The sequence below is a fragment of the Girardinichthys multiradiatus genome, chromosome X (assembly GCF_021462225.1).
Source record: "Girardinichthys multiradiatus isolate DD_20200921_A chromosome X, DD_fGirMul_XY1, whole genome shotgun sequence".
NCBI lineage: Eukaryota > Metazoa > Chordata > Actinopteri > Cyprinodontiformes > Goodeidae > Girardinichthys > Girardinichthys multiradiatus.
Genome location: NC_061817.1, coordinates 31817351 through 31844357, shown reverse-complemented (window position 1 = coordinate 31844357; position 27007 = coordinate 31817351). Strand labels below are relative to the sequence as shown.

Here is a 27007-nt window from a genome sequence, read left to right as displayed (position 1 = left end):
AGGAGATAAGCAGGCAAACTTCACAGTAAGAAATGGGTTTGAAGGGACAGATGCTGAAACTGTTTTTCTTTTTGAATCTCTTCTTTTTGGGGAGCCTTCTGATTATTCCCTTCTGGTACACTATGGAGAGAGCGTAAGTTCAATTTCTATCTAAGGGATGCAAACACACATTTTGACATGTTTGAATCTCAGTTGCTCCACATGTTGACCATGTGCATGTAGAGGAAGAGGTATTGTCCTGCTGTTGCGGGTTGGAAATAATCTAATTATTGGGGTTTTTTCTTGCTTTTTGGCAATGTTTTTAGTCTTGTTTGTGTTTACTTGGGTCATGTATAAGTTAAAAAAAAGATGAAATAATTCTTCTGTGTTTGAGATACACTGTTACTGTGACTTAGAAAACTCAATAGAAGCTACTAAAATATTGTGTTTAAAGACGAAAACAGTTTAAGTCTGTTTTTTAAGTTCTTTCATGGATTCTGTTTCACCTTCACAATTTAAAGGGAACATAGAACAGCTTTAGCTGTCTTCTTAAAGTTGAATTATTTGGGATTTTCATATTTTTTTTCTGTGTATTATAATTTATCTTTCTTACTATTGAAATATGATGCTTATTGTTAGATGCAACACTTACATAAAACAGAAGAACTGGTGAAATTTGTATTTTGTTGATTTGTCCTTAAATTCCCAGATTTGTAGGATGTTCTGCCCAGCTAATAGGGCAACTCAGCCCTTATGAACACTTTTTTGCGGTACTTTAAATTCATGAGTCATTACGTCTGGGGATCACCCTAACCAGAAACGCAACTTCTTTCAAGTGTACATGGGTGTGGTCATTTTGAACAGTTACTCAAAGAACATTTAGCGTCTTCTTTACATATCTAACATTCCTCTTTCAAGGATCATGTTTTATATCCACATTTATAGTAATATTATAAAAGTAAAAATTTTGTTTCTGCTTCTAAATGCTGTAATTATTTTTGTGTCATAATGAAGGAATTACTTTTAAGAACGCTGCTTTTAGATTCCTTAAATACCATCTTTGTGGTCTTATTTGTAAATATAACACAGAAGCACAGAGTGGACTGGTACCCAAACATCTGACTGGAGTGTTTGAAAGGCTGTTTGTTGTTCAAACAAACATTTTTATCCAGTTAGTGTTTATTCCCACTTGTCTTAATTTAAAAACAAATCATAAAGTTCATTTGAGTTTCACTTTTACACCTGTAGTGCTTCCTCTCTTCAGCTGCAGTTTTTTTCATTTTAGTTTCTCAGTAAATGGGTCCCTAGACACAGCATGTGTCTTCAAGGAGTCACTCACTCATTCTTCTTTTAAGAATAGAATGCAAAATGTTTCTTGACCAATAAAACAGACTCAATAATTGACCCTAAAGATTACCAAATTGTATGATTATGGATACTTTTCTTGACAAATCTTAATACTTTTTTTGTTCTGCTAAACTATTGCATTTTGTTTTAACAAAAGTAAATAAAAAAAAATTTCAACATTTTCTGACTCAACCTTGGACTCAACTTGGGACTTACATACCTTGATTCGAGGTTGGAATAGGAATACTTGAGGCTTACCCATATTTGCTGGACCACTTTGAAAAATCTTTAGTAACGACCTACTCCCAATGCTTTGGTGAAAGACAGGGCACACTGTCTCACAATATAAATGTCAAGCGCGGTCTCCATTGGCAACAGACTGAGGATGTGACTATTAAGGTATAGCGAAGGGGAGCTCTGAACTACTGTGTCCAGCCGGTTTGAACTGCGGAGGATTGCTGAGTACAAGGAGGAATACTGAGGTAGTAGAGTAATAGCACACTTTTTCTTTTTAACATTGCTTTAGATACAAGAGTATTTATTCAGATTTAAAATGACCACCAAATGGAGCTATCCTATATTTTTTTATCGATGAAACGATCAACTCACTCATGAAACCCTTCATCTTGATCAACCAGAATTAATGCTTTATAGAGCAATGTCTTTCTTAAATCCTAGCTACCCTTGTGTTGCACAATTCTTGTCCTGTCTAAGCAAAACTTAAAATCGGAAAAACTTCCCGTCATGCTTCAGGTATTTATTATCACACACTTGACAGATTAATAATGTGTTTGACAAATTTACATTTTCTAAAGAAATGCAGGGAACAAAGACAGAATGTCCCAGTTATGATGCCTCGGGCTGAATTTTATGCAAATAGTTAACTCGGTCTTTGATAGAAAATCTTAAGAGCATAGTGTTTTCTTGGTTCTGTCTGGACTGTCATTGGAGAGTGCCATTCAAACTTCAGAAAAAAAATGATTTCCTGTAAAGTACTAAATAGACATAATTAACACACATGCAAGGGTCTGACCTAGGGTTGCCAACTCCTTGATAAATAAATAAGGGACACCTCCTGGTAGGGCTATCCTACCCCACTGTCTGCACCTCTACGGGCCTGGTGATTTTTTTTGACCCTTTTTGTTTGTGTGAAATGACTTTGGAAACATTGGACTCGAACCCAAGTTTAATTCGATGCATGTTTTTGACTGATGAAAATATCCATGGAAAAACAATTATTCAGCAAATTTTTTAATAATTTATTCTTTTTGCAAAATAAAATTACTAGACAAAAACAAATATCCTTCTAAAATAAATAAACCACTATTGAAAAGACCTCCGTCCTGCTTAACTTAAAACAATATAAAAAAGCATAACAGTATAATGCAAAACATTTTCGTAATAGTGAATTTAGTGCAAACAAAAAGTCTGTAGAAAAGTTGTAAACATAAACATTTGTGCCTTAAAGACCATGACTGTACAGGTGTAATGAAAAACATATTGAACTAGTGAACTAAAAACTGCAGTGCTGAATTATGTGGAAACAACCTATTTTTTCCATTTATATTTCATTTGAGCTCTTGTTGCTACAAGGAGTTATTTGCTTTTCAGGACTACCGAGTAAAACTCTGAGCAGGACATTTCATTAATTAGACTGACAATTAGCTCACTTCTCATTAATTCTGTAGAACATTTGTTCCTCACATCAGTCCACTTATTTTTCATGATGGAGAAAATATTTTCCACAAACCCACTAGAAGAAGGGATGCTGAGGACAAAGGGTACAATAACCTGGATGTTGGGGATGTCAGCTGCCTGAAGAACTTGCATCCACCTCTCTGCTGTTCCACTGGACTGACACTTCGCCTTTTCCCGAGAGACTGTAGTGAGGCACTCTAGTAGGCAGTTTGCAGGAACACATTCCTCATAAAGCTCATCCATGGACAGGTTTAACCTATCTATCTATCTATCTATCTATCTATCTATGATGAGAGCACAGTTGCAAAAAAGTGGGACAGCTTCGCCGAAACACGTTGTTTGAGCTTTCACGTGTCCGTAGATCTCCTGCGGCGGAAGCACGGCAGGCTGGTTACGAGCGCTGAACAAGCACGCGCCTTTTTTGACGCATAAGCGGCGAGGAGATGCTGGGGAAAGCTGCGTGAAGCTGACACCCCACCCACTTGAAAAATTCCAGCAAATAGACAGAATGGTTAGTGCTTCGTTTGTGCAGGTTTGTGCCGTTAAAATTTTCGTTTGTGCTGTTTTAATATCTGAGATATTATAAGTTTTAATTTCGGCCGATGACGTCACCATCCCCCCATTTTACTCCGAATTGAACCGGAGTGGGCTCATTTTTTAGTGCTTCGTTTGTGCAGGTTTGTGCCGTTAAAATTTTTGTTTGTGCTGTTTTAATTTCTGAGATATAAGGTTTAATTTCGGCCGATGACGTCACCATCCCCCCATTTTACTCCGAATTGAACCGGAGTGGGCTCATTTTTTAGTGCTTCGTTTGTGCAGGTTTGTGCTGTTAAAATTTTCGTTTGTGCTGTTTTAATTTCTGAGATATTATAAGGTTTAATGTCGGCCGATGACGTCACCATCCCCCCATTTTACTCCGAATTGAACCGGAGTGGGCTCATTTTTTAGTGCTTCGTTTGTGCAGGTTTGTGCCGTTAAAATTTTCGTTTGTGCTGTTTTGGTTTATGAGATATTAAATAATATATTTTTTTAGGTCATCCAGAGGTCACCATCCCCCCATTTTGCTCCAAATTGAACCGGAGTGGTCTACCTTTTTAATGCTGTTTGTGCCGCTTTTATGTACAAGCTATATAATTTTCTTTCAGGCGATCACTGACGACTTAAATCGATGACGTCTATGGCCTGCGCTGAACAGCATCACCACCAAGCAAGCAGTTATTAATTTCGTGTTTTTCTTTCATCATGCAAGTTAAATTGTGTTTTTATCCGATGTTGTAAAATGTATGCCTTGTTATAGTGTTTTGCACTTTATTCCTTAATAAAGATTATGAAACTTTTTTGGTCTCAAAGAAATTTGCTTTAAATATGTCTACTAAGTCACCAATACCTTTATCTTTCTACACAGTAATTCAATATTATCCTCTCACAAATGGGAAAAATCCACCAGCTGCAGCTACACATTCCTTGCCCAAAACCTGACATGGTCTGCGACCACTATGATGTAATGTTTATAATTTCAATAACTGTTCTGTGTTACTGTTGTGGTTTTAATAATCTAATTCAGCTCGTGTACGCTGGACAAAAGCGGAAGTGCGAGTAGGTCATTGGCTCAAAGTTCATAACCAAGTAATTTACTTTTTGTTTAAATAAAATTTTTAAATGCGTCAAGCATTAATTTCTAATTTCTGACATTAAATGTAAGAATTTTTAAAAGCGCTTGGCAACTTTGATATACTAAGTTCTCACACAATGTCATAGGGATTGGCTCCACCCACGTACTGACCCCCACCACTGACCTTGTTTTGGCGGTAATTTAAACGTTTTACTACACTTGTACAAGGTAAGTGAGCTAATAATGTTTAGGTTTTAGATAAAACACTGTTTTTTAAAAGTCCAGACTTTTAAAAAATGTTGAAACAAAGATTCTGCAAGGCTTCATTTTGCAGCTATTCCATTCATTTTCAGTCATTGATGTTTAGGCACATCAGTAGACTCCACAGAACTAAGACACATTTTTAAAGTTGAACAGATACTTCAATTGAAAATTCACAAGACAAGTAGTGGTAAAAAATTCAACATTTAAAATAAAATAAAAACATACTATAATTACAACACAGCTTAAATGGCTTACAGATTTGAGAGAACAATTTAAACTGAGTTTTTGAGTTGTGATAGAATGCTGAAATATCAATGTTTTGTGGCTTTGGGAGATTATATTGGCCAGAATAATATTTTGATCAATGCTAATCAAAGCCTTTTCATTCTTTAACTAGATGCCTCGACAGCCATCAATAGACAGGGATTCCCTTATTGCAGTTCTCTGCACTTCCAAAGAGGCTATCCTTCTTAATGGCAAAATAGCCACTCCAGCTGCCACTATTTGGACAGTATTAAGTCAGCAGCTGGAAAACAAGATGTCTCCAAAAGCCCTGTACACTTTTGTAAAATCTAACAGACACAACATCTGGTCATGTTTGGAGATCAGTGAGCAGGAAAGTGATCGTGAGAGCATTGTGGACACAGAGTTTGACTCAGGCTCCATTTCTCCTGGACAAGACGACTGCTCAGGTTTTCAGCTTGAAGTTCCTTTTGAGGAATGGATCAAATTTGTACCTGAGAAAGTGGAATATAATGACAAGTTTTCATCATCTGGCAAAAGGGAATATATGATTTTGAAGCCTGGCACTTGGAGTCATGTAATTAACCATCTGATTTGGAAAAAGATCAAAAGCACATGTACATTTGTGTTCCAGAGAGCAAAGGTTTATCCAACTGTCACAAGCAACTACATAGATATCAAAGGCTTATGTAAAGAGTGTCAAGGCCATATTAAAATGACTTGTGCTAGAGAGCCAACGGTAAACAGCCCAATGCTGCTTCAGTGTTCCATCGAAGACAGTGATATCTCCCTGCACACTGGGCAATCCAAGAGGTTCATGTCTGGAAACCTTCGTGCACAGATTTCAAAAGAACTGTGTGAGGGCAGGATGGAGCCAGCTGTATGGAGGTCAGCGAAGGCATCAGATTTGATGGATATTGGAGATGCTGAGCCAAGTCACCTTCCAAATTTGGCCACCCAACGAAAAGCTAAGCAGGAGAGAAGAGATTTGGAATTAGGTAACAAAGATCCCATTTTGTCTTTGCAGTTATTCAAATATAGCACACCTCACAGTGGTAGTATAAGATACATTGGTCTAGACAAGTTCTTCTGCCACTATTGGAGTCAAACACAGCTACATGTGTATAAGGCATTGTCCAAAAAATGCCCCTCAGTAGTTTGCTTTGACGCAACTGGCTCAGTTGTGAGAAGACTGGTGAGACCAAATGGTACATCTGGCCACATCTTCTTATATCAAGGCGTTCTGACAGGGGACAACTGCTCAGTCCCAGTTGTGCAAATGCTGTCAGAGAGACACGACATTAATGCAATTGCAACATGGCTGACAGAATGGCTTCGTACAGGTGCTGCTATACCAAAGGAAGCCGTGAGTGACTTTTCTCTGGCTATTCTTGGTGCTCTGGTGAAGGCCTTCACTCCTTACCCCAATCTGAAGACATACATTAACGAATGCTTCCGTTTGCTACTTGGGAACCAGTCTGCAAAACTTCCTCCTTGTTTTATCAGGGTTGATGTGGCACACTGCATAAAGATGATCTGTCAGTGGGACTGCCTGAAAAACAAGTCACACCATGTCAAAGATTTATTTGTCAGGGCAATAGCAAAGCTTCTTCAATCACAGTGCTTGGACCATGCAAAACAGCTAATACATGCCATCACTGTTGTGGCCCTCAGTGAGGCAGAGGGTAATGATAGTTCTGGAGTCCCTCTCGAATCAGAGATGTGCAAAAAATATCTAAAAACCCAGATCACAGAAGACTCCATCATCATTCCAGCTGAAGATCCAAATGAAATGCATCAAGTGGATTCTTTTGACGAGATCCAGACTGACCTACACGGCTGGGTATCAAACATATGCGAGGAGAGCAGGTCACTCGCTGCAGCCAATGGGGATAGGGATAATATCCATTTCCTCCCTGATATTGTTCCACACATAATAAGACTAGCAAGTTACTTACCACTTTGGACAGGAGTAATGGTCCCCCTCTTCAAAAGCACCAACCTCACAGCAAGCTCAGCCACTGTTGAAGCAGAATTCAAAAATGTAAAGCATGGCCTTTTTAAACACGAGAACTTACCCATTCGAGTTGATTGTTTTATTTCTCGTCATCTTTCCTTTATAGAAGGAAATATGCGGATTTGTTCTGCAAAAGCGAAAAATGATGAGGAAACATCTGGATTAGCAAAAGTTTCCGAAACAAACTCTGTATCCATGACTACCCACAGTGCTGAAGCCAAGACAAGAATGGATTCTCACCATTCTGTAGAATCCGATGAAACCACAAACATTCCTCCAACAGATGAAGACGTGGTTGAAAACTGGAGGGGACTAATTCTTCCACCCGAAAAAAGGAAGAGAACTTCTTATCTCACTTCCTGCACTGAATGGCTCCATGCAGATCCATCGTTTGGGGCAAAAAGAGTGAAAGTGGGACTATTAAAAAATGGAAACCTGCATCAACCGATTAGAGTTGGGAAATCAACAATCTCTGTTCTGAACACATGTGCATTTGATGCGTTTTGTCAGTGCTTATGCTGTGCTTTCTGTGACAGCTCAGCATTTCAAAATGTTGTCAGGAACAACAGTGACAACCCCATCTTGCTGCTGGTAAAAGCCATTGCTACAGATGGTGTGACACTAAAGATCTATTTACAGAGGGCAGAGCTGCTTAGTGCAATGTTTGAAAAAATCCAGTTGAGGTCTGGTGCCCATCAAATCGATGCCCAGTGCAATATCTCCACGGTCATTGGAAAAACAATGAGAAATATATCCAGCGTTTACATCTCAAAACACTGCTCTTCACAGTTATGCCAGCTAAACAAAGGAACAACAAGGGAAGTACCATTTGTTTCTCCTGACATTTCTGTGCTGATGGACTCTGGCATGGCTCAGCTTGACATTTCAGTGGAAAATGGACTCTTCCTTCCGGAGTCTCCCTGCCTTCGCCCACTACCGAAGGAATCAGAATGTCCACTTGAATTAAAAACAGGAGCCAGCACCTCAGGAAAAATGCTCTGTGCTGGAACTGTTACTCACAGCTACAGCATTGGAGAAATGACATGGATTGACACTGACCTTGCAAACACAACTCAGTTTCCTTTGAGTGAATTTCCCCCCACTGTTGCTCTCCAAGGAAAGACATTCTCTTTGAGAGGAGTCATCGCTTTCAAGGGAAGCTTGACTAAAGATGGTCTGGGACATTACATTGCATACTGCCGAAGAGCTCCATGTGTGTGGGAGCTTTATGATGACCTGGCAAATATAGTGAAGACTGTGTCTGAAAAGAAGACAATACAACCACATGCAGCGTTATACACAGCAGACTGAATGCTGTGAATCAACACATTTTGGGGGAAAATTTCTGAGAAGCCCAGATCAAAAGGCAAATACATTTTGCCATGGTTTGATATTCCTGACCAGAAATAGGTTCTATTTTAATGTTCTTTGTTACAAGTTCTTAGATGGTTAAATATGCCATATTTTGCCTGTGGTGATTTATAACATAAAGTTAATTTTCCAAATCAGAAGTGTTTATTCTTCTTTGAAAGTATAATGTAGATTACATTTTCAAACAGTAACTTGGTTATGCGTGATCTCAGAAGTCATGGTTATCTCTCTCAATTAATTAGAATAGAAAACCTTTATTGTTCCACAATAGGAACATTTGAGTGTGTCAGCACCAAACCATAAGGCAATGAAAGTACACAGGTTCATATTTATCTAAAAAAGTAGAAAACTTACCCAAACTAAAAGCTATAAGAAACAAAGTGCAAAAAACAATCACAAAAAGGCTGAAAGGGATTTACAATAAAAGAGAGGAAAAATACAATACTGTGCAGTTATCAGTAAGGTATAGGTTATATATATTAAATTAGGCGTGCAGAACAATCAGGTGACAGTGGTGACAGCATTTATGTAAACACTTGATCAGATAAAAACTTGATCAGATAAAACTTCAATATTGGCATGAAAGTAGAAAACCTATTGTTTGTTGGAAGCAGTGATGGTTAGTCTATAAAGTCTAACAGCAGCTCTGATCTGCAAAAAAGTACTTTTGTCCACTTAAGGTAAAGCTTCACTTAGACTAAAGTACCTCTCCATGTCTTTACTAGCTTCATGCATGGGATGGGAAATACTGTCCAACTATGAATATATTGGTCATGTGCCCACCTCATGCCCTGAATAAAGTGCAAAACACTATAACAAGGCATATATTTTACAACATCGGATAAAAACACAATTTAACTTGCATGATGAAAGAAAAACACGAAATTAATAACTGCTTGCTTGGTGGTGATGATGTTCAGCGCAGGCCATAGACGTCATCGATTTAAGTCGTCAGTGATCGCCTGAAAGAAAATTATATAGCTTGTACATAAAAGCGGCACAAACAGCATTAAAAAGGTAGACCACTCCGGTTCAATTTGGAGCAAAATGGGGGGATGGTGACCTCTGGATGACCTAAAAAAATATATTATTTAATATCTCATAAACCAAAACAGCACAAACGAAAATTTTAACGGCACAAACCTGCACAAACGAAGCACTAAAAAATGAGCCCACTCCGGTTCAATTCGGAGTAAAATGGGGGGATGGTGACGTCATCGGCCGAAATTAAACCTTATAATATCTCAGAAATTAAAACAGCACAAACGAAAATTTTAACGGCACAAACCTGCACAAACGAAGCACTAAAAAATGAGCCCACTCCGGTTGAATTCGGAGTAAAATGGGGGGATGGTGACGTCATCGGGCGAAATTAAAACTTATAATATCTCAGATATTAAAACAGCACAAACGAAAATTTTAACGGCACAAACCTGCACAAACGAAGCACTAAAAACTGAGCCCACTCCGGTTCAATTCGGAGTAAAATGGGGGGATGGTGACGTCATCGGCCGAAATTAAACCTTATAATATCTCAGAAATTAAAACAGCACAAACGAAAATTTTAACGGCACAAACCTGCACAAACGAAGCACTAAAAAATGAGCCCACTCCGGTTCAATTCGGAGTAAAATGGGGGGATGGTGACGTCATCGACCGAAATTAAACCTTATAATATCTCAGAAATTAAAACAGCACAAACGAAAATTTTAACGGCACAAACCTGCACAAACAAAGCACTAAAAAATGAGCCCACTCCGGTTCAATTCGGAGTAAAATGGGGGGATGGTGACCTCTGGATGACCTAAAAAATAATCTTTAATATCTCAGAAACCAAAACAGCACAAACAAAAATTTTAACGGCACAAACCAGCACAAACGAAGCACTAACCATTCTGTCTATTTGCTGGAATTTTTCAAGTGGGTGGGGTGTCAGCTTCACGCAGCTGCTGGGGAAACCGCATCTGATGGGGAAACGCGAATCGACGTAACACCTGTATCTATTCTTAGCAACGGTACCTGCTGGCCAATGAGATGAGCCGAAATATTCTGTCACCTCATTGGTCACAGAGCAGGATATGGCTGGTAATGAATTTACCGTAATGTTAAATATAAAGCACCCCATCATTTATTAATTTTATTGACATTTTAGACATTTTTGATCCACCTAATAATACGGGACTACGTGCGTCCCGTTTCAGCTCAATACGGGATTCCGTTTTTCAAGGGACGGTTGGCAACTCTAGTCTGACCCCAAGTGTTCATCTATCCATTATTACTTTTTTTTTTTTTTTAAATTGGCACATATAGTGTTGTTTTAAGATAAAACATTCCTAGCTTATTTTAATATCAGATTGTCCACTGCAGATAAGATACTGACTAACTGCTGATAATGACTGCTCCACAGGACCAAACTTAAAAAAATAAAAAGTATATGGTTTGTCTCAAATTTGTTGTGCCTAGATTACAAAAGGATGAAGAATAACCAGCTGTGCAGTCCACAATACACTACTTGTCGTCCTCCGCTATATCCGGGACCGGGTCCCGGGGGCAGCAGACTCAGTAGAGATGCCCAGACTTCCCTCTCCCCAGAGCCTTCCCCTAGGTAACCTCCCAGTGGGACGTGCGTGCCTGGAGCCATCTCATCTTGCTCCTCTCAATGTGGAGGAGCAGTGGCTCTACTCCGAGCTCCTCCCGGATGGCCGAGCCCCTCACCCTATCTCTAAGGGAGTGCCCGGCTACCCTCCTCTCCAATGCGCTGGCGTAGGCCTTACCAGGGAGGCTGATGAGTGTAGTTGGAACACACCCTCCGGTCACACCCGCTTATGAAGGGGGGACCACAACTTGTACTCCTACTTTTAGCAAGACTCAAGTCACTTTTTGTGCAGGTTTTCTTTGCATAAAACACAACTTGATGTTTTCCTAAGGTTGACTCTCCAACATTTTACCTTCATCAATTAGGTAGACTAAAAACTTTTTGTTCTTTTTTTATTCAGCCATTGCAAAAACAATGTAGTAAAAAAGACAAAGATTGAAATTGTCTCCCTATTTTGGGAGATAACTACATGTAGTTTGCTACACTGTAAATTTATGTTGCAAAAACACCAATAATTATTACCCGAAAAGACTAACATTGGAGCCACACTGTGTTCACTGCAAATATGTATTTCTGGTTTGGTTTTGCCTTTTTTATTTATCTTTCCACACTCTAAAAACAAATGTTTTGGATCAACAAAAAAAAGTAATGCAACAGTTTGCATCAGTCTTTTTAAGTTATGATTACTTCTAATTAAAATATGTTCAACCAACAAACAACAATAAGTTAGGTAAATTAGCTTTTCCTGTGTGACCAGAGGTATTTTTAATTACCACTCACTTAATAATTGGCAGCATAAACAAAATATTTTAAGTTGAATGCTCATATTAAACAAATTGTTCCAACTAGTTTTTCCACATTATTTAAAAGTAATTTTAAGTGTTATGAACTTAATTACCATAATTCTAAAAGTAAGTTTTTAAGTTGATTACCGGTACTCAAAAAAATTGAGCTGTTCTGTAGATTCTTTAAAAGGAATTTTTAAGTATTATGAACTCAATTGAACAGTTTTTTAAGATGATGACCATTAAAAAGATTTAATGTCAGTTCTGAAATTGCAGTTCTTAAAAACACAGATGATAGTCTCATGTTTTTTAAAATGTCGACCAAGGTGTTCAAAAAACTCTCTTTCCGTGAAGATTGTGCTGGCGCTGCAATACTGGCAAGTAGAAGAGAGACTTTCTGCAGATCTGACTCTTTCTTGAGTTTCCTTGGTTTCCTCACTGTGATTTCTTGATAGATGTGATTTAAGGCTATCCCATGTTTTAAAAGTACAAAAACAGTCTTGGTTAAGACATCCACAGTCCAAAGGCTGACAGTTTTGGTCAGACAACAATTTGCCTGCTGTGAACTACAAAGCTGTCTATGCGAATGACAAAGGATAAATGAAAATGTGTTCATGAATAACTTGAATTTATAATACACAATGTAGTTGAGGGTTACACGATTAAACCCATGGGAATCCCTCTCTAGCTGAGACGATTTGTCGAATTAAACTTAATCATTAGCCACTGCTATGCTAAACTAAAGGGTAGAATGGCAAATTTACACTGCTAAATATGACTAAAGTTAGCTAGTAGTACAACAAGCTAACATGCTAATACATCAACTATTAGTAGGTGTAACTTAACCTCTGTACAGGAGTCTACAAATGGTCATATCACAATTACAAATAAGCCCAGAATCATTGCTTCAGTAGAATGTATTTGTAAATGAAATGACATTTGAAAATATCCTCTCCATGTTAATTGTCCAGCCTATTGGTCCTATAACACATTGTCTTAACTGAATTTGTCAAGGCATGTTAAGTGAGCAGGGAGGGAATTTGAAATCTTTAACTCAAGGTGGAGAAAAAATAAGTTATCAAGCCAATTTCATTAAGTTACTACAACTTAAATTTTGTTTTAAATTGATAAACACAAAAATTTGAATTTAAATTACACACAATATTAAGTTGTTTTAATTACCAACATTATGTCAACACAACTCGTAAAACTAATGTTTGAAACTTAAAAGGTTTACCTAAATCAATAAATTACATTTTTTTATTTTGCAATCATCGATTTAATTAAATGGTGGTGAAAGGTCCCCTGAATTACTTTTTAGAATGCAGCTTAGTAATAACAGCCTTATTATAACAATCTCAAACGTAATCAGAAAGATAAACTTATGAGACCATGATTGAACAACTGTTCTATTTCTGTTTTTAAGCTGCTCATACAGTCTGCAGTTATGAAGTATTTTATTAAGTAATATACACCCACTGGCCACCTTCTTAGGTAAACCTTGCTGATATGGGGTTGGACCCATTTGCCTTCAGGACTTTTTTTTTTTATGTAGGTTTGTTGGACTTACAAGGGGCAAATTCTCCTGCTTTACTACATTCCAGATGTGATAGTGGTTTACAGTCTGGTGACTGTGCAGTAAACCTGTTCAAGTGCAAGAAACCAGTTTAAAGTTATTTAAGTTTTGTTACACAATACATTATTCTGTGGAAAGTTACAGAAGGTGAGTACAGTGTGGTTATAAAGCTGTGAACAAGGCGACTGTCAATCAATTGTTCTCCCTTATTTAGAGATTTTGCCCTAGAAACATTTATTGTATTATTATCCCCTTTACAAAGTGAATTAATGTTCTGGAGTTTGTATAATGTTTAATTATATGTTATGCTTCAGTGTTTTATGCTGGAAGAAGTAGATCTTTGGACCTTTTGAGTTTGAGGATCACCTCCTCAGAAAGACTGGGTGGTGTCTATTAAAACACTTGTGAAGTTTATAGATTGTGTCTGTGGTGACATCAAAGCAAGATTCACATATGAGATAACTCCTGTAATAATATTAGTTTATGCAAGGAACACACACTTAAACAAGCCAATCTGTGTATAAAAATGTATTTTCTTCTCAACACACTTATACACCACAGCCACTGTGAAGATTGAATTGAAAATAGCCTTTTTTAACCTCTTTGTTGTCACAGGTCGGAGAAACCTCAGCTGACTCTAATGCAAACCACAAATTCATGTAACCTCTGTCAGTAAGTTGAAACTGTTGCTGCTTTTTTTTTTCTTTGTTCATCCAGTCAAATCATAGTACATCACCAATGCTCATTTCTAAAGTGCTGGTGTTTGTGTTTCAGGGAGAATAAAAATCAGTTCATAGATTTTTGCTCTCAAGCCTCACAAACAAAGGAGGTCATTGACAAAACATTGAGGTAAGAATTTAGTTTTTTTCTTACAAAATTTAACAAAGAAAGGCTGCTTTAATTTTTAGGTACCCTAAAATAATTTCATCTTATCAAATTCAATGAGCACTTACAGTGCCTTGCGAAAGTATTCGGCCCCCTTAAACTTTTCAACCTCTTGCCACATTTCAGGCTTCAAACATAAAGATATAAAATTCAAATTTTTTGTGAAGAATCAACAACAAGGGGGACACAATCGTGAAGTGGAATGAAATTTATTGGATGTGTCAAACGTTTTTAACAAATAAAAAACTGAAAAGTGGGGCGTGCAATATTATTCGGCCCCCTTGCGTTAATACTTTGTAGTGCCACCCTTTGCTGCAATTACAGCTGCAAGTCGCTTGGGGTTTGTCTCTATCAGTTTTGCACATCGAGAGACTACCGGGTCTTGGTAGATTTGCAGTGTTCTGATACTCCTTCCATTTCAATATGATTGCTTGCACAGTGCTCCTTGGGATGTTTAAAGCTTGGGAAATCTTTTTGTATCCAAATCCGGCTTTAAACATCTCCACAACAGTATCTCGGACTGTTCAAGGGGGCCGAATACTTTCGCAAGGCACTTTATACATTCACTTTCTTTTTAGCTTTGAATTCTTGCTAAACAAGCTAACCACAGTCACTGGGGATCTTTGCTTGTTCATCTCAGTCAAATCTTGTCAGTCTTGATGGATGATATGTCCTGCATAGGTAAAGTTTTTCAACTTAGGTCTTGATCTCTTGGGTGACTCCAGTGTTGTGTTTAGGTGGCATAAAATGTTTAGAAAAAGAATCCCTGGTAAATTCACGGGACATCGGGTTGTCGTCACATAGCAAATAGCACTTAACTGCTGTAGTATTTAAATTTCTCCCATTCTCACATAAACTGTATTATAATAAAGCCAAAGTCCCAATAAATCCATCATTCACATATCGTCATCCTTTGTTGTTAGACAGCAAAAATAACATAATAATATTATGCATTTTATTTGTTATTAACTTTAGAGTTCGAAAGGAAATCTTTAAGTACCACAAATAATTAAACAAGTGTATAAAAATACAACTAAAACACATTTGTATGGTAAAATAAGAGCCAGGTTCTCCTATGAAGAAAGATTTAAAGATCACATTTAAAACTGTTAAATGGCCTTTAGAGTCTCAGGGAGAGCATTCACTAGAACCATGAGGGGTCTTCTGGGTGGAAGAACATGATTTGGTTATGTGGAGAAGAACAAACATGTTCAATACAGACAGACTGTTAAATTGGGAGGATCTTTCCAGAAGATATTGGTAGGTTTGGGAGGTACATTTTTGTATTAAATCCTTGCAATCATGGATATCAAGCAAAGCGAGTATTAAATGGTGGTTAAATGAGTATGTTTCAGCACGCAACTCTGGAGATTTCTGCTAAAAAAACAAATGAGAAGGGCCTTCAGTTAAGCTGGGAGGACTGGTTTTTCAGCATTACCGAGGGTTATCTTGGAGTAAAGTTTAGAAATATTTGTGAGATGGTAAACGGAAATGTTACTAAGCATTAAAATTGTGATAGAAAGAAGTCCTTTAATTCATTTTTAGTCATCTAATAAAATTACTAACCACTTGAAATAAAGGAAACAACTGCTCTTGTTTGAACTGCAGCATCCTACAGTTAACCCCTTTCTTGGTGGAGCAAGAAAGGACTGTGTGCATGCCTAACCTGGTGGATTGATACAGCTAGCATCCTTAACCAACATATGATACAGTTGATCTAGGGACAATTGGATGATTCTGATCTTTGGCCAATTGACTTTACATCTCTAATTGAGTTTCCACAAAGAGGAATGCAGATAGGATTTTGTGTATCAGGATGGCACCATGGTGTTCTCACCATATGCAACTAGCACCTGTCCTTGAGTTTTGCTAAAATTGCTAAAATTTTCCCTAAATCCTGTGGTGAAGACTCATAGTTAATGAGTCCATAGTTATTGTTTCAGCACAAACTGTACTTCTCTAAACACCCACTGTTCAGAGTCAGTGGCGTTGTTAGGTCTGAGATCCGAAGGAGAAACTGTGAAGGGAGTGACAGATTGGGGTGATTGCAAAAAAGTCACACAACCTCAAGTACTTAGTGTCATAATTGAGGTATTTTGTGGTGGACCAGAGGCAGACAAGCACAGAGGAAGCAGAGTGGGATCAAACTCCAACTTTAATTTTAAGAGATAACTCACATGAAGGCGAGGTGCAGGGTGACAAGATAATCCAGTACAAAAATCCAAAAGACATCTCACGAGGACATGGAAGAGACATAACGACACTGTGTGGAACAAAGGACGAAGGCAAAGTTAAATACAGACAAAGGTGGACAAGAAACAATAGGGCAGGTAATCAGAGGAACAGGGAACAGGTGACACAAGGAGGCTGGGAGGCAGAGGGAGCAGGTGAACCTAATACAAGTAATTAACAAGACACCGAGCAGACCTAAAACAAAACTATAAACAAAGATAAATAAAACATAAGAATCAAGAATAACATGAACTAAAGGAAACCTGAGAACCTCGAGGGAATACAACAACCTAAGCACTTAACAGAATAGGAACCAAAAAAGAACCCTGACTAAAAAATAAACAACCCTAAACAAACACTGACTGAACCAAAACTGAGGGTGAAGCAGAGGAAACGAGGACTAGAATAAAAGTAAACAATAACTAAAGGTAACCTATAAAGGAGGAAATAGAAAACAAGGATAAACAAGAGGAACAAGGCTAAAGGGGACCGGAGGACTAGTAACAACAATAATAATAATAATAATAATAATAATAATAATGAAACCATTCAAAGAACAAGAGAGCAACACCAAGGGAACAAAGGGTGAGAGAACACACTGGGGGGCAGAAGAAAACTAGAACTGTAGGAAAAAACAGAAAACACAACTAACATGAATACAAAACACAAGTAAGAACATCTAACTAAAAGGTAAACAAAAACACAAAACCACAAACAGAGTCCAAAACATCACATCCTGACACTTAGAGCTCATCACCAAACATAAACACCAGTAGAAACATGCAAGAACTTGGTCAGCAATTATAAGAAGCATTTGATTGTTGTAGTGCCAATAAAAATGTATAACTAAATCTTATATAAATAATATTTAATGGTATAAATAACTTAATTAATAATTGTATAAATAATTTTAAACATGCAATTTTTGAATTATGATTTTTCTGTGAGTATAATGAGAATGTCACCATTACAAGGGTAACAACCAGCCATCCTGACCAGAACCCTGGCCTAAAGCTGATGGTGTGATATTTCATTTTTGAACAGTTAAGAGATTTTTTAGCATTCATAGCCACAAGTGCAAACTCAATTCATGCGTTAAGAAGTCAGAGACAACCAATACTCAGAAAAAAACTATCAACACTAATCCTCCATGCATCATCTTATGGAAGGCCATTCTACTCTTTCAATGTTCTGAGTATCTTTTACCCACACTTTGAGTCATCAATTTCCTTACGCCTCTTCTAGTTTCATTTAGCATGTCCAACTGTCACCAGGATAATAAAGAGGATTAACTTGAGAAAACAGCTGACAACTGAAACGTTCTTCACTAGAATTCAAAAGAATGACTTGAATTCAAAGCAATGTTTTCACAACTTACTCAAGTGCTGGCAGACATGATTAATGTCTGAAGGTTTACTGGTAATTTTACTGACACTGCCATTGTTTCTTTGATCTCAAGCAATAGGGACTCTATGTATAGAAGGGATCTGGAGGAGCTGGCCAAGACAAAAGAGATGGTGGTGCTCTTTTGTAGTAGAGCTTACACTCCTATCCCTCTTTTATCAGAGGTGAAGCCTTGGAGACAGTAAATGTAGTTACACACTTTAACCTTCATCTGTCCAATAACTTTATATGGTCAGGAACAAAACCAACACCATTAGGACTCAATCATTATTATTTTTTATGAGCAGTTTGAAGTATATTGGCCTCTTTTTACCATTGTGTGGTGGAGAAGTTCCTGACATATTCGATCACTCTGCCAATGAAGTCTATGGTGTAATCCTCAGAAAAGACCGAGTGTGGCATAGCCTGAAAAACAGGACTGAGAAACAGCTTCTTAAAGTGTTAGGGCGACAAACTCCTTTCCTTAAGCTATCCACTATGTGAATTTCTATAGGTCTATAGTTCTATCATTACTTTTTCTTAATTGCTTTATTTTAAGTGTTATGCATATGAATATATTATTTAATATTTAATATTAATACGTATAATATAATATAATATAATATAATATAATATAATATAATAATATTTCAGTCTGTTAAGGGTTGTCCTGTGAAAACCATCCCAGTAAGGCGATGGTATTATGACAAAATTGAAAGGGATGAGACAAGCTCTGACATTATTGAACAGCATAAACTCTGCACATACATGGAATGAATTCACAATTTCTTAAAATACAAGAATTTATTAACAAAAATAAGCCAACTCAAAGTCAAACATATTTCCATCAACAAACTCTTTACTATGCTAAAACAATCCAACTAAACTACCAAGCAGAATAACAAAGACTAATGGGCTATGTACAATATAAACAAGTTGATTAAAGATGATTGAAAACCATGACCGAAGAGTGATGCAACATTACCATGCAATGTTTATGTTTGAGAACCAAGGATTATCTTGAAGAATCTGGAAGTGAAGTTAAGTTAGTCTTGGAACCAACTTAAACAACCATTCACAATGCAAGATCAGATAAAATATTATTTTAATAAAATAATATTAATAATAATATTTCAAAGAATGATTTGCTGAATAAAACCAACCTTCTGGGGGGGGGGGGGGGGGGGGGGGGGGGGCGCAAGTTCAGTTCACTTCAATCTCAACTGATTTAAACAAGAACAACATTTGTTCTGCAGAACAGTGGAAGAGAAACCAGAAGATCCAAACATCAATACAAATATGAAACCAGAACCATTAGAGCCCAGTTAAAACATTCTCCCATGTTTTAACATGTTTTTTTGATAACAAATAATGGATTGGAAAGTCATTTGCAGCATTGCTTTTCTCCCCAGTAAGTTGCTGTTTAAAGGTGCCACAGTAGGTTGTGCTTAGATCAAGTTTGTTAGGTTTAAAACATGTTACAAATTCACTGAAAATATTAATACTACGTGTCATCGGCTCATTTAAACCTGCTTGTGCACAACACTGGAGTACTCCAGTAAAAATCCAAGCATGCACATGTAAATAACAGGCCAGCAGTCAAGAAGCTGCCCAAAAGAGACTTTTTCATTGAAGTTTACAAATCTTGCAACTTTTTTTTCTTCTGCATTCCCAGTAAAGAGCAACTTAAGAAAGAGCCTGATTATAAAGAAGATGTTCAGCCATGTAAACACTGCAGGTAAGAACAAACCGTTGCAGGTTTTGCTTTAGCACAGTGTTCCGCATTACATTACATTTGTAATATAAGCATATCTACTGAGGTAATATCAAATGTTAATGTAATCACTTGTGTAGACAATGTTAAAGCTGTGAAAAATAAGAGGTGAGAAAAAAGGGATATTATTGCATTTGCATATGTATGCACTTTCTCAAGAAAAATAAAGTTGACTGCTCATAAGCCGTTTTGTATTTAGCAATCAAAACTAAAAATGTATGTCTACTTCTCTTTCAATCTTTCTTCCCTTGTTTCTCAGTTTGCTCAAAATACATTTAAGGAGTAAAACAGCAACGCAGCATCATCATTACTCTGACAGCTTTTGTACCTTTTTTAATATAATGTGAGGGAACACTTCTTGTTCTAAATGTATTGAGAAAATAAACTTCCCCCGTCCTATACTGTTCTGCATTTGGCTGCTGGACAGACTTGCGTTGTGTTACAACCAGATCATCTAGCACAGGGGTGGGCAAATCTAGTCCTCGAAGGCCGGTGTCCTGCAACATGTGTCTTTGGTCCAACACACCTGAATAAAAGGGCTGAATTATCTCCTCAGTATGCAGTCAAGTTCTGCACAGGCCTGGTAATTAGCCATACATTTGATTCAGCTGTGTTTGAGCCCTCGAGGACTGGAGTTAGCTGCCCCTGTTCTAGTGTATAGATGTGTTTATCTCACCTCATCATGTCTCCATGGAGACACTAATTACTGTAACACAGAAACAAGTTTTGGTTGCAACACAGTAGGACTATCTATGCATTAGTGGCACTTGCAAGAAATGAAATGAGTAAATAAAGACATAAAGAAATAGATGCCTGGAAGTTTCTGACACCCCCAGGGGGCATGCCCCACAACTTGAGAGTCACAACTTTGGTGACATCTTTGCTTATGCCATGACAGAATCATGTCAGCACTCCACCATTTCCAAACATTGTGTTTTTGCTTTTGCAAACGTGCTGCAGGGAGGAAATAACACAAATGTTAAAGACTTACTCTCAATCCTGGAAGAAAAAGGAGGACAACTACCATGAAATGAGGTAAGGATATCACTCTCAAAACCTGTTGTAGCCTAATATTAATCTCATTCCCATCAGCTTCCTTCCTGCCAGGGTTAGAACATGCCAAAAATGTATAAACTGTTTATATATAGGTTTTATCAAGCCTATCCTCCCACACAGGTATCAGTCAGCGTTAATTTGACAGCACATTTTAATTTAGCTGTAGTCACAGTTTTTTGGTTGAAATGTAACAGATTTAGTTGCATTTTAGCCGCCTGTGGTCATTTTAGGTTTAGTCTGGTTTCAGACTAAATCTTACTACATTTAGTGACTAAATTTCTTTCCTTTCCTTTGTAAACCAGTTTGGATTTCTTTGTGCATGAATGGTGCTAAATATATAAACTTCCCTTCCCTTGTCTTGCCTTGTCTTACCGTGCCTTTAAGAAAATTGTTTCATTCCATCTACTTGAAATGTTTACTTTTGGATGGGATGAAGTTACATCTTTATCACATCGATACACAAATTGACTGTTAAAAAAAAGTTTTTTTGTATTTAGCTTTTTGGCTTTTCAATAAATTTTCAAAAACCCAAAATCCTAATCAAGATCCAAACTAAAATCATTTTAAAAACTAAAATAACATTAAGAATTTAGATAAACTATCTAAATAGCATTCCTTAAAACCTGTCAGAAACATAAAGTGTAAATATTCTGTTGCAAAATATAAACTTTACAAATAATCGGCAATGATGAAGTAAAACGGTAATTTCTTATTATTGGACTTCAGCTTCATCATGTTTGATGTGAGACACTCAGCTTATCTGCTGTGTTCAACATAAAAACAAAATCCTCATCTTTACTGCAGTGGGAGGTCGTCATTTGCAGCCAGTCAACTGTGCAGCTGCCTCCTTTTTGGTTTACTGCTCTTTAAAATCACTTTTGTGCTTTGCAGGTGGAAACAGTCTGTTAAGATACTGTCACTTTTTCTCCATTTTGTAGTCCAGGATTTTCTGAGGTCTTCTGTAATGCAAGGCAGAGAGATGGGATATATTTTACTCCAATGGGAAGGTGGGCAAGAAGTCACCAGGGTCAACACAGAGAAATTTTCTCATTCATTTACACATCACATATTGGGGCAACTTGTGGACTTGGTGAGACATTGGGAATACCTGGATAAAATTGGGAGCACAGGAAAACTACTCCCAAAATACAGCCTAATCCTCCTATTTGCTACCCACTACGTTATTTCATGCTGTGTTCCTGTTTGAAATTAATAAATCCATCTAAAGAATCAAATTTACTTTTATGTTGAGCTCTGACATTTGCCTTCATAGAAGTCCATATGCTGCTGCTAGCCGTAATACAAACACACAAAAACTAAAACGCTGCTGTTAAAGTGTGTTTTGTCAGTTTACTTAACCACTCATTAGCAGAAGAGCCAGTCTGGAGCTTCCGACATGGCCGACTGGCAGTGTGTTAATTTCTCAAAGAACCGCAGTTACCCATGACACCTGAAGTATTCACACAGAACTGTAAACAATACTGCTAGTTGTTCTGTCACGCATCTTACAGTTATGTACCTTTGCTAACTGCTAGACACTTGTAAATAAAAGTTCTTGTGGTTCTCCAGGATTAAGCTGAACTTAAAGGTCAATGGTCATGAGAAGGCCATTCTTACTCAGGAAAACACTCCAGTGGGATCAAAGTTTATTGCAGATGGAGATAGAAAGAGGACTATTGAGGTGAAGTCAGAGCATTTTGACACATTTTTAAAGGTAGGTTGTTTTCTGTTATACATACAGCATTTCTAATGACATTATTGTTTATTGGTGATTTATCAGACTTATTATCAACTTTTAATGACATGAATTTTGGCCCATATTTATTTCAGACTTGGCATCCCAACTTGCTAAGATGGTGCATTTCCATTTCAGCATCTCATTCACAAAGCAAACGTACTTTGCCTGTATAAGATATCTTTGCTTGGTTGATTGTTTTTGGTCTCTAACAATGCTTTCTGGCAGTAATACTTAAGTTATTTTAAAACCTGTTTATTACTCCTAAAGTAGTGCCACACATGTAAGGAAAAAACATTTTTTGAGCAGCAGAGTTTAGTATGTGGGTTGTTCCTATGAAAAACTTGCCAAATCATCTCTGCCAGTATAACCATTTAAGAAAAAATAAACAGGCTTTCCAACAGTATAAGATTTATTGCCAAGAAATTTTACAAAAAAATTAAATAAAAACGTCCTTACTTTTTAAGCTAAATTTAGTAGGAATAATACAGGGGACCAAAGACACTAATCAAAACCAGCACCTGTGTCTAAAATTAAATGTTTTCCCATTGCCAGTTCCAGGTTTTAATGGGTATCATATAACAATTAAAGATGCAGGAACAGCATAATCAGTGTTTATGAGGGAGAACCTGTGCTTGCAAAGGAGCTTCTGTTCAATCTTGTCATTACAATGGAGTGATTCATTAGTGAATGTTTTTTTTTTAAGTGTAAAAACCATTTGCTGGAGAAAAATGCAAAACATTTTGTAGATAATACATGAGGTCTCTACAAATTTGGATTGTATTAATTAAAATAAATAGAAAAAAAAAACATGATATGTGACCATTGTTGCACTTTTATTTTCACCCTGTTGATAAAACAAAACCTCAGGGCAACATCTGTTCATGGCAGACTATTCTCAGTGCAACTGAACCATAATGTGCAATAAGAGTCGATTATTATTTACCAATTAAATTCAAAGTTGTGATTTATCTCTGGTTGTGAAGGCTTGTCTGCTGGGATGCTCTATAATTAAAAAGTTACATAAAGCTTAAACCTCAAAAACAGCATTCTGGACACTTTTGGGACAGTTTGTTTGTGAACTGGGGATGTTTTCTATGCGAGAAGCTCAGCAGGAGGTTTGTCTTCCTGTGTAATTTCTCCATAGCATCAGTTTCCAGCAGCTTTAAGGAGACCGCAAATCTTTCATGTTTTTATATCTTCTTGGTTAAACAACCGATTGTTGAGCTACACCACCTTCTTGCTTTTAGTGGAGTTGATTGCATGAATTAAATATACTAATAAAGAGATTGTTTAGGATTTTTAAAGAGGTTCTATTAAGAGGTTATAAGTAGTAGATATCTTACCTGTTTGTTTGCTCTAGCTTTAAGGCCCAAGGGCCTGTCGGAGGGAAGTGCTTGAATGGGGTGTCACCAGGCTGTGAAGAATCGCGTCTGTCTACTTGAAAAGATGTTAAAATACAGACGTAAGAGGCTCTAAAAGCATTATTCTCAGTTGACCTGTGTAGGTTAGTAAGAGGGAAAGCAGTCTTGATAATCCACAGGGCAGCTGGAGAACCAAATTGTAGACCCATGGGTTCTCTGTGGTCTCTATAGTGTAGAAAAACTCGCAACATGTTCCACCTCTTCTGTAATGATTACTGGTTGTTTTCCGGATGTCAATGAAGATTATGTTGTTTATGTTGAGGTGTATGTTGTTATTCCTCTACCCTGAGAAGAGTTACGAGGCCTCTTTGCTGTATGTTTTTTATTATTTTTATTTAGATCCAGGTCACAGTGGTTGTATGTAATATTGTTGTGCAGGCTGTGGGTTGATGGCAGTCATAGGCACAAGGTATACAGTAGGTATATGAATATTGGTTTAAGAAAGGCTTAAACAAATATTGTTTTAAATATAGCTTCACATGATGGGAAATTAGATTTGAATGGGATCACTTAAACAAAGACACATTACAATTTCAAAAGCTAGCCTTGAACTATGAAAGGTTTACAGATCACCTCCATTTGTCACCGTTTAAGCTTTGCAAATAGATTCCTAAAATCTGAAATTTACCTTTGCTAATTAGTTAAAGGAGCAAAATACATAATTGATTCTTTTAAATATTCTTACTCTTTAAGATGGGTAATTTACACTTATTTAGTTGCTAAAATAACATATAGTATTTTATAACTTCTCTTGGTATTTTTAGGTGAATCCTTTTGCAAATAAAACATATAGCAGCTGTGCTGTTGTTGGGAATGCTGGGATCCTGGCAAATAGCAGCTGTGGAAAAATTATTGATTCAGCTGAGTATGTTACCAGGTGAGCAAGTTGTCTAAGTATCAAAAGTTAAAATATATTTTACACAATCCCTTTTAGTTAAAAAGTGTTTGTGTTACTTTTTTAGGTGCAACCTACCTCCTTTGACAAATGGATATGAGAAACATGTTGGTGTCAAGACAGACCTTGTGTCAGCAAACCCAAGCATCCTTTCACAAAAGTAAGAAAGTGAATGAATTTTTCTCAACTTAAGTAATATCCTTGTTTTTATTCACAACAGCTTTGTATTTGTAGGTATGGGTCTCTTTTAGGAGCTCGACGGAAGTTTATGGAGAAGCTGTGTCAATATGGCAACTCCATGCTTCTCCTTCCTGCCTTCTCTTATGTTGGAAACGTAGCTGTCTGTATGCGGGCTTTCCACACAATTAAGGACTTTGGAAGCCCCATGCAACCTATCTATTTCAGTCCAGAGTACTTAAAAAATCTTGACAGCTTTTGGCGCACTCAAGGATGGAAGGCTGTACGACTCACTACTGGCATGATGCTGACAAGCATGGCACTGGAACTCTGTGACAATGTCCACCTATATGGCTTCTGGCCCTTCAGTCTTCACCCACATACCTTTGAGGAGCTGACCAACCACTATTACGATGATAAGAGACCAAAGGGGGGATTCCACGCTATGCCGGAGGAATTTAAGCTCTTGTTGAAGCTGCACAGCCAGGGTGTACTTAAGCTGCACCTTGGAAACTGTAAACCCAATTAGGAGCTGTCCCACAGGAAATAGAGTATAGTACCTTCTTTGTGTGTGTGTTCCTGATGAACAGTTGTGGTTGTTAGAATGAATGGGTGTCTGGAAAGGCCCCTCCTTGTGCCATCCCCAATGAACTAAAATGCAGGAAATTATTTAAATTCTGGTTTGGGATAAATGCACTGCACCAAAAGGAGCCTCCCTATTCTCTGCAGGGTCCACCAACTGCTCACTGATTGCACATGGTACCCTCTGTCCTTTCCCTCCCTTTTAATTCTGCCCTGGGCAACCCAGGTCAAAGAGTCTCTAAGATATTTAATAATAAAAACTACAGTCATGATAAAATAATGTACACTATAATTTGAAGGGCATTTTCTAGATTATATTTTTTGAGGGTTTTGGGCTATACTTTGTTTTTTACAAATTATTTTGTTCTGGCCTCATTATTTTTCAATAGATATTTATATGATGGGATCTGGGGTTTGCAGTTTTGTATATTTGATGCTAGATTTCAATCATTTTAGAACCTGGTTACTGTAAATGTTAAAAAAAAACTTAAGTTACTTAAGTTTGTATTTTCTTTTTACTCTGACTGTATGCTCATCATACAGTTTAATGCTTGTGAAGCAGGTGGAATTTAAAAAGTTCAAGAGATTTGACTCCATATAATGTGAATAATTATGGATTGTTTACAATGTGAATGTTACTGTTCAAAATGTTTACATTTGTAACAGTTAATCCTAAATAAATTCTTGAATGCTATTATTAATGTGATCACTGCCATAACACTGACTTCTGTAAGGAAGATAATAATCTTGAAGTTATATATGACTAGCTTGTTGACAGAGAGATCTAGACTAATGTGAAAATCACACTGAAAGAGGAATGTTGAAGTGAAAAATCTTGAATATTTATCACAATCTGAAATGTTTGTTCTAGTAGATTAGACCAGAATTCATTTGTTTGTCAAGGCTGTAAATGCTTTCTCCGCAGTCGTCTTGTTTTCTGATTTTTCTCCTGAAATGTTTAAGTGTCCAAAGATGCTAAGATTTACTGCAAAAATTTAGCTTTGTTTGTGCAAGTAATTTACATTCTAGAATTTTCTTCATTTTCTACAATTTTTATACTGATCCTTGCAAAAGTAGTCACACACTTACCGTATTTTCCGCACTATAAGGCGCACCGAATTATAAGGCGCACCTTCAATGAATGTCCTATTTTAGAACTTTTTTCATATATAGGGCGCACCGGATTATAAGGCGCATAGAATAGAAGCTACTGCAGTCAAACGTTTGACTGGGGTTGCGTTATGCATCCACTAGATGGAGCTGTGCTAAAGAGAATGTCAACAAAACAGATAAGTCAGTCAGTCAAACTTTATTAATACACTACAAACCAGCGTTCTGATAACTCCATTCACTCTCATGGTAAGGTCTCCTCTACA

At 37.2% G+C, this 27007-nt stretch overlaps 1 protein-coding gene and 2 long non-coding RNA genes across 7 annotated transcripts; 2 read left to right on the top strand and 1 right to left on the bottom strand.

Moving 5' to 3' along the window:
* Positions 1 to 26325, top strand: LOC124862153 (alpha-2,8-sialyltransferase 8F-like). The gene is made up of 9 exons (XM_047355972.1): positions 1 to 133; positions 14104 to 14160; positions 14263 to 14337; positions 19664 to 19726; positions 20723 to 20797; positions 22388 to 22532; positions 24742 to 24854; positions 24940 to 25032; positions 25107 to 26325. The coding sequence occupies exons 1-9, from the start codon at positions 33 to 35 to the stop codon at positions 25576 to 25578; spliced, it is 1194 nt and encodes a 397-aa protein (XP_047211928.1). The 5' UTR covers positions 1 to 32; the 3' UTR covers positions 25579 to 26325.
* On the top strand, positions 3539 to 4361 carry LOC124862155. Of its 2 annotated transcripts, none has more exons than XR_007036874.1 (2): positions 3539 to 3556; positions 4058 to 4361. It is a non-coding gene; the product is annotated as an uncharacterized LOC124862155 (long non-coding RNA). The 2 variants fall into 2 exon arrangements; XR_007036875.1 differs by lacking the exon at positions 3539 to 3556 and adding an exon at positions 3690 to 3701.
* On the bottom strand, positions 6217 to 10179 carry LOC124862154. Of its 4 annotated transcripts, none has more exons than XR_007036872.1 (5): positions 10110 to 10179; positions 8220 to 8421; positions 7987 to 8093; positions 7102 to 7164; positions 6217 to 6695 (listed from the first exon to the last, which is right to left on the bottom strand). It is a non-coding gene; the product is annotated as an uncharacterized LOC124862154 (long non-coding RNA). The 4 variants fall into 4 exon arrangements; XR_007036873.1 differs by lacking the exon at positions 10110 to 10179 and adding an exon at positions 9238 to 9340; XR_007036871.1 differs by lacking the exon at positions 10110 to 10179 and adding an exon at positions 6887 to 6982 and having other exon boundaries at positions 8220 to 9090.
* Positions 26326 to 27007: the final 682 nt, after the last annotated feature.

Bases quoted from the DNA above. Each gene is read 5' to 3' on its own strand.
- LOC124862153 (XM_047355972.1), top strand. From the start codon at position 33: ATGGGTTTGAAGGGACAGATGCTGAAACTGTTTTTCTTTTTGAATCTC. The intron at 134-14,103 runs GTAAGTTCAATT...TTGTTGTCACAG, and splicing joins TGGTACACTATGGAGAGAGC to GTCGGAGAAACCTCAGCTGA. The intron at 22,533-24,741 runs GTAGGTTGTTTT...TGGTATTTTTAG, and splicing joins ATTTTGACACATTTTTAAAG to GTGAATCCTTTTGCAAATAA.